Source organism: Podarcis vaucheri, assembly GCF_965113315.1.
Source record: "Podarcis vaucheri genome assembly, chromosome: 2".
In the NCBI taxonomy this organism is placed as follows: domain Eukaryota; kingdom Metazoa; phylum Chordata; class Lepidosauria; order Squamata; family Lacertidae; genus Podarcis; species Podarcis vaucheri.
In genome coordinates this window covers 112,623,922-112,631,759 of record NC_138760.1, presented here as the reverse complement: position 1 = coordinate 112,631,759, position 7,838 = coordinate 112,623,922, and the positions used below count along the sequence as shown (strand labels likewise).

At 51.0% G+C, this 7,838-nt stretch overlaps 1 protein-coding gene across 3 annotated transcripts; it reads left to right on the top strand.

Moving 5' to 3' along the window:
• The first annotated feature begins 365 nt into the window (after nt 1-365).
• LOC309524854 (uncharacterized protein) lies at nt 366-7,457 on the top strand. Of its 3 annotated transcripts, none has more exons than XM_082209986.1 (2): nt 366-649; nt 5,145-7,457. In XM_082209986.1, the coding sequence occupies exons 1-2, from the start codon at nt 583-585 to the stop codon at nt 6,758-6,760; spliced, it is 1,683 nt and encodes a 560-aa protein (XP_082066112.1). In that variant the 5' UTR covers nt 366-582; the 3' UTR covers nt 6,761-7,457. The 3 variants fall into 3 exon arrangements, with proteins under 3 accessions (XP_082066112.1, XP_082066111.1, XP_082066113.1); XM_082209985.1 differs by having other exon boundaries at nt 5,142-7,457; XM_082209987.1 differs by lacking the exon at nt 366-649 and adding an exon at nt 656-846 and having other exon boundaries at nt 5,142-7,457.
• Nucleotides 7,458-7,838: the final 381 nt, after the last annotated feature.

The window sequence follows — 7,838 nt, the reverse complement described above, 5'->3', positions numbered from 1 at the left end:
CCTGGAGTTAGTTTAAATAGTTGGGTGTGTCAGCATCCTCACTCTTGAAGGCAGGAGGCCTGAGCGTTAATTCAGCCAAGCAAGGAGGTGTGTTGCACAGTCTTCATTTTTAAAATATTTGCCTTGGCTTTCGGGTTTCTGTGGGGAGGCTTAGGGGCCCGAAAGAGGGAGACGCAACAGGCCGTGCACATTTTCAAATGTGTGCAATAATCATGAGGCCTAGAGATGGCTTAAAATCCAGACTGTTCTAAGAAATGCAACTCTTGATTCTGTCTGTTGTTTGCACAAAGAACCTTAGTAGACCAAAGTCCTACCTGCATTGCGGGGGGGGGGACGACCCAGGAGAGTATTAATGGGGTGGGTGTTGGCGTGGGTGGGGTAACTTGAGCAGTCCCTCCAGGCTAGATGATTCCCCCCTCGAAAGCCCTCGCAGTTGCATAAAGCCAAGCCAAGCTAATTACTTCAGAAAAGTTAATTGGCAGGCTGAAACAGGCTCCCTGATCAACACCTGCTTAATCAAGGGTTATTTTTCAATGCAGAATTGGGTATTTGTGCTTTGGTGTGAATTGGGGTTGGTGTGAGATGCAGAGCACTTGCAAGACCAGGAACTTTGCTTCCCCCCCAAAAAAAAAGGGGGATACGATTGACCGTTTGTGTGCATGTTTTTCCTGTTGCTTTCCTTTTTACTTGTGCAATTGTGTTGGTAGGTTAGGATCGCAAGCTTGTGAGTTCTGCTTTTGCCTTCTGCATTTCCATTTATTCTGGGTATCGGTGCCGCGATAAAGCATTGCTTGCTTAAACAGTCTGCCCCGCGTGGTCACCTGGGAGTGCGCTAGCTCAGTAAAGGTGTGGCTTTCTTTTAAATCGTTGTTATTTCGCAAAATTGATAGACCGATTGATCGTAATGAAGCCTCACAAAGCGGTTTGCAAAAAGAATAAGAATAAGATCCGCAATGTGGATTTTGCTTTGTGGGTGTGTCCGTCCCATGACTTACCTTTTGCCTGTGGTGTCCAAAAGTAAAACCCCTTCCCAGTTGTGAGACTGAGATGCATCTGCGGGAGAAAATACATTTGCAAATGACCCACACGGTCCAAGAATTGTGCTGCAGTAATACAGGAGCTCGCCTTACAGCGAGTCAGACCATTGGGGTTGAGGGTATTATTGCATTACTGTTTTTGTTTTTATTTTATATATTGTGATCTTTTTTGCAAACTGACTCGAGACCTCCAGGTATAGGGTAGTATATAAATTCAATCAAAATCAATCAATCAATAATATCACCTACACTGACTCGCAGTAGCTCTCCAGGATTTGAGACAGGGGTTTCTTGGTGCAGCAAGAGTAAGGTAAAGGTAAAGGGACCCCTGACCATTAGATCCAGTCGCAGACGACTCTGGGGTTGCAGCGCTCATCTCGCTTTACTGGCCGAGGGAGCCGGCGTACAGCTTCCGGGTCATGTGGCCAGCATGACTAAGCACTTCTGGCGAACCAGAGCAGCGCACGGAAACACCGTTTACCTACCCGCCGGAGCGGTACCTATTTATCTACTTGCACTTTAACGTGCTTTCGAACTGCTAGGTTGGCAGGAGCAGGGCTGAGCAACGGGAGCTCACCCTGTCATGGGGATTCGAACCGCTGACCTTCTGCGAGTAGCAAACTCCAAAAGAGGCATCCTGTTTTTCATCCTATTCTCCATAATGCAGGTTGGCTGCCAACAGGAGAGCCCTGCAGGATCAAGACCAAGGGTTCGTTTTGCCCAGCGTACCATTTCAAACATTTCCCTGCAATATGACGCTGCCAGCTTCATTTGCAGCCTCTGGTTAAGGCTTTCCTTTCTTTTCATACTGCTGATGCATGCTAGTTAATATCTCCATTGCGCTGCTCCCCACAATATCAGGGTTTCCTTTCCTGGAACTTTTTGAACTCACGCTATGTCTGTTGCACAACCAAATCTGCATCTACACAAACCGGGCTTGATCTTGTGACTCTTGCCTCGCATGCAAAAAGTCCCAGGTTCAATCCAGGTAGGTTTGGGAGTCTGCCTGGCCTGAGTCCTTGGGCAGCTGCTGCCAGCCAGTGTAGGCAGCGCTAGGTAGATGGAGCAATGGGCTGACTCAGTATAGGACAGCTTCCTATGTTCCGTCTTTGCTTACAGTGGGCTCTGTACACTGCAGAGTGCCATTCCAAAGACACCCCAACCACCTGCCCTCTTCATCAGGCAAATTAAGCCCTGACAGCGAGTGCCACAGGGGTATCTTCCTACCCCAATCTGAAAGTCAGCCAACATTTGCATATTTAAATGTAAATTAGCACGTGTGTGTTTTATGCCACTTTGTGTTAGAGGCTCAAAGTCTTCGAAATACAGTGGTGCCTTGCAAGACGAAAAGAATCCGTTCTGTGATTCTCTTCGTCTAGCGGTTTTTTTGTCTTGCGAAGCAAGCCCATTGATGGATTAGCGGTCTAGCGCTATTAGCGGCTTTTAGAGGCTTTTAGCGGCTTATCTGCTGATCGGATCAGCTGATAAGCGGCTTAGCGGCTTAGAAAAAGGGGGGGAAGGGGAAAAAACCAGCAGGAACTCGCAAGACATTGTCGTCTTGCGAAGCAAGCCCATAGGAAATTCGTTTTGCGAAGCACCTCCAAAACGGAAAACTCTTTCGTCTAGCGAGTTTTCCGTCTTGCGAGGCATTCGTCTTGCGGGGCACCATTGTACCTATATTCCCTCGCTGCGAGAAGCCACGTTACAGGGAACCAGGCAGAGGGCCTTCTTGGTTGTGGCACCCGCCCTGTGGAACGCCCTCCCACCAGATGTCAAAGAGAAAAACAACTACCAGACTTTTAGAAGACACCTGAAGGCAGCCCTGTTTAGGGAAGCTTTTAATGTTTAATAGACTATTGTATTTTAATATTCTGTTGGAAGCCGCCCAGAGTGGCTGGGGAAACCCAGCCAGATGGGCGGGGTATAAATAATAAATTATTATTATTATTATTATTATTATTATTATTATTATTATTATTATTTATTTTAGATGTTTTCTCATGGGCCAGACATTGGGGGAGATCACAGATGTTGAGACTTTATCGCTCATCTTGCTGGCCTCTCAACATGCATGCACCCTCCATAATCTGATGCCACATGATGACAGCAAGGAAGGTGTTGGACTCCAAATCCCATCATCCCCAGTCGGCATAGCCAACGGTTGGGAATGATGGGAGTTGTAGTCCGGCAACATCCATTGCAGGGGTGGCTGATATGGTTTCCCCCAGATGTTTCTCCCGTCATCCCTGGCCATTGGCTGTTCCTCTCTTTTTTTGAAATCATTTTTATTTGATTTTACAAATACAAGGTTCTAAAAATCCAAATACAGTGGTACCTTGGGTTGAGAACTTAATTTGTTCTGGAGGTCCGTTCTTAACCTGAAACTGTTCTTAACCTGAGGTACCACTTTAGCTAATGGGGCCTCCTGATGCCGCTGCGCCGCTGCTGCACGATTTCTGTTCTCATCCTGAAGCAAAGTTCTTAACCTGAGGTACTATTTCTGGGTTAGTGGGGTCTGTAACCTGAAGCGTATGTAACCTGAAGCATATGTAACCCGAGGTACCACTGTATAAATCTATATACAGAGATCCCTCCAAATCTTGCGACTTCCCCCCGCTCCCTCCATGGGGTCCCATTTTGAACATTTACAACTGCATATTCTTCCATACTCTAACTTTTATATCAATCCGTATTGTCTAGGGTATTTGTTAGACTACAAGCGAAATCAAAATCCTGCCAATAATAACAATAATAATAATAATTTCTTATACATATCCTGCCCATCTGGCTGGGTTTCCCCAGCCACTCTGGGCGGCTTCCAATAAAATATTAAAATACAATAGTCCTTCAGATATTAAAAGCTTCCCTAAACAGGGCTGCCTTCAGGTGTCTTCTAAAAGTCTGGTAGTTGTTTTTTCCTTTGACATCTGATGGGAGGGCGTTCCACAGGGTGGGCGCCACCACCGAGAAGGCCCTCTGCCTGGTTCCCTGTAACTTCGCTTCTCGCAGTGAAGGAACCACCAGAAGGCCTTCGGAGCTGGACCTCAGTGTCCAGGGAGAACGATGTGGATGGAGACGCTCCTTCAGGTATGTTTCCATCTGCTTACAGTGGTCTCCTAAATAACTTTAATTTTTTTCCATTCTTTTATAAAGTTTTTGTCCTCTTGGTTTCTGAGTTTTCCGGTCAGTTTGGCCATTTCGGCATAGTCCATCAGCTTAGTTTGTCATTCCTCTCTGGTAGGGACCTTGTCGTCCTTCCATCTCTGGGCTAGTAACATCCGGGCGGCTATTATTCCATACAAAAAAAATCTTTTTGACCATTGCCTATTCTAGCTGGGGCTGAAAGTCTTAACATCTAGAGAGAACCATGTACAGCGGTGCCTTGCAAGATGAAATTAATCTGTTCCGCGAGTCTCTTCGTCTTGCAGTTTTTTCGTCTTGCGAAGCACGGCTATTAGCGGCTTAGCGGCTATTAACGGCTTAGCGGCTTTAAGAAAAAGGAAACAAACTCGCAAGAACTCGCAAGACGTTTCGTCTTGCGAAGCAAGCCCAAAGGGAAATTCGTCTTGCGGAACGACTCAAAAAATGGAAAACTCTTTCGTCTTGCGCGTTTTTCGAGGTACCACTGTATGGTCCCTGATCTCTACGATGGCACGTTGGTTAAAGCGTTTGAGCCATGAACATCCATCGCCATGAGCCAGGAATGGTGAGTGTGTGGCAGCCCAGATGTTGTTGGCCTCCGCAACTCCCATCAGCCCTTGGCCAGTATGGCCAATGGTTGGGGATGCCGGGAGCTGCAGTCTAGTAACATCTGGAAGCTACAGGACCACATCTGGAGGTTCCTCTGCCATGCAGCAATGGGTTGTCTTTCAGCAAAACAGCACCGATTATCCTGAGCAATCTAAAACAGTGTTTCCCAAAGTTGGGTCTCGGGCTGTTTTTCGAACTACCGTTCCCATCATCCCTGACCACTGGTCTTGCTAGCTAGGGGCGATGGGAATTGTAGTCCAAAAACAGCTGGAGACTCAAGTTTGGGAAGCACTGATTTCAGGAAGTATAGTTGTGAATATGACTTGACTTCTGGACTCTCCTTGTTTACCCCAGCAGGTGATGGAACAATGAAGGACCCAAAAGGAAAGACTCTTCAGGAGGAGGAAGAAGAGGAGGAGGAGGACTTTGGGCCCCAAGTCGAACTGCACTTCACCATCTTGGAAGAATCCGAAGGCGGCATTTCGCAGGGGAAGCTCTGGCACTGCGAGATCGATGCTGAGCTGCAGCCCGCTGACTCCCGCCAGCCGGAGCTCGACGATGACTCTGTTTACTCTGACCAGTCACGTTCCCCATCCCCAGAACTCCAGGAGGTCCTCCCACACCCTGACCGGGGAGCCAGAGAGAGGCGGGCAGAGGCGTACTCTCCGCAAGGCCCCGGGCAGCAGGTGGAGCTTCATTTCACAATCCTTGAGGAGTCGGAAGGGGGCATCTCTGAGGGGAAGCTCTGCGCGAGCGAGGTCAGGCCGGACGAGCCCCTACAGGCCGGCTACCCCGAGCGCCCGTGGGACGGGCCCGTTCCCTGGAGCAGGAAGCTCAGCCCGCCGTCGGAGGCAGCGAAGCCTTTGTTCCTCCCGGCTGAAGGCCGGCCGGAAGGAGAAACCAAAGGCGAGGCCCCTGCGCAGGAGGCCTCCAACCAGCAGGTGGAGCTGCACTTCAGCATCTTCGACGACCCCGAGGAAGCCAGCCTCTCCCAGGGCGCTGAGGATTACCCGATGTGGGAGAGCCCGTTCAAGCCGGCCATGTACCCAGGGAACTACCCCAAGGAGGACTGGGATATGTCCATCGACAGCCTGGGCGACGCCTTTGAGGCGTCCTTCCAGCAGCAGTTCTACCCCGGGGGGCGGGCGTACCCGTGCACCGAGTGTGGGCGGGTGTTCAACCGGAAGTCGACGCTGACGCGCCACTGGCGGACCCACACGGGGGAGAAGCCCTACTCGTGCCTCGACTGTGGGCGCAGCTTCAGCCTCAACCTGAACCTCCTCACCCACCAGATGACCCACACGGGGGAGAAGCCCTACAAGTGCCCGGACTGCGGGCAGAGCTTCACCCGCAGTACCAGCGTCACCCGCCACCAGCGGAGCCACCGGGAGGAGGACGGCCCCTACAAGGACGACCTGTGGGAGGAGGCTTTCCCCTACATGTTCCCGGGCCCGTTCCCCTACCCCATGCCCCCCATGGTGGAGGAGCGGCCCTACCTCTGCCCCGACTGCGGCGAGGCCTTCGCGCACAGCGGCAGCCTCAACCGCCACCTGCGCATGCACCGGGGCGAGCGGCCGTACCGGTGCGTCATGTGCGGCGAGGGCTTTTGCTCCATGTCAAAGCTCTGCCGCCACGAGAGGATCCACATGGTGGAGAAACCCTACCACTGCGAGATCTGCGGGAAGAGCTTCGCCGTCAAGTCCACGCTGACCCGGCACCAGATGCTTCACCAGGCCGAGAGGCCCTACATGTGCCCCCACTGCGACAAGGGCTACGTCCAGCGGAGCCACCTGGCCAGGCACCACCACAAGGCGCACCCCGGGGTGCCCTTCAACCCCGTCAAAGCGAACAGTATGCCCGCCACCATCTTGGATTCTGACAACCTCGTCACCTATTTCTGGGGCGACGAGGAAACGGACGGTCCAGCCGAGCCTTTCCCGACTCAGCTGATCTACTCGGGAGCAGACTCCTGAGAGCTAAGCCGCGCCTGAAGCTATGGGTGAATCTTCCATCCGCCACCCTTCACCCGGGAGAGAAGCACTTTGGACATGCCAGTCTCTTCCACTCGGTCTGCTTTTTTGGGTGCTCAGTCTTTTTCCTGGGGATCCTTTGGATCTTAGGAGCTTGAGGATTCAGCCCCCCAGAGTTGATTCCCAGTGCGGGGTTTTGTTACGGACTCGGTGCCAAGATTTCTTTCTCGCCTTGCTGCTTTTGTGACTTGGAGTCCGGATGCCAGTGTGGTGCCTATGGAGCCTATGCTCCGACCCACCGTGTCCCCGCCATTGGCGCCGGCATAAAAAATTCTCCCGCCTGTTGCGGCAGCTGGACCCCATCACTGCAGCGGGTGATGGACAGACTGGGTTCACAGGGACCGCTTATTGCGCTGCTTAACGGATCGGAAGCAAAAGCGGCCCCCACGTTGGAGGGGGAAAGGGGGGGGCAGCCTGCCCTGTAGCAAAATGTCTAGTGTTAGGGGAGGTGGGCAGCAACTTGGGAGTTCGCCTGAGTTTGTTTTTCATTTGTAGTGGGGGGGGGGGTTATTATTTTTCCTGAAAAGAAAACTATGCCTTGTTTTATCTCCTTAAGTTTCTAGTGAGAACGCTTGAATAAATTAGTAAAATATGGAAATGGAGAGAACAAAAAACAAACCCCAGAGCCAAATTTCATGTGGCAGTGGTTTCCTTGTCATTTTTTTTGCGAGGGGACAGGGATGCTGGAGGTTTCGGATACTGCAGAACCAAGGCTTCTCTCAATTTATCCTCAAATGTGCTCCTTTTCTTTTCCACCCCTCCCCCTGCACATCTGTAGCAGATTTTTAGGACTTCCACCTGCCACATTGATTCAAAATTGCGTCCAGTCCTTTAGCACACTCTTGCCTTGAGATTTGCCTCCTCCATAGGCAGAGTGGAAGACTCCTAGGGATCACAGGATCAGACCCTTAATGCCCGTGTTGACATTTCAAAAGGTGGGTACCGTTTTTGAGGATGCAGACTAGGAGAAAGAGAGAGAGAGTGGGGTCATCATCAATTAAATAAGGTGGAGGAAAGGAAG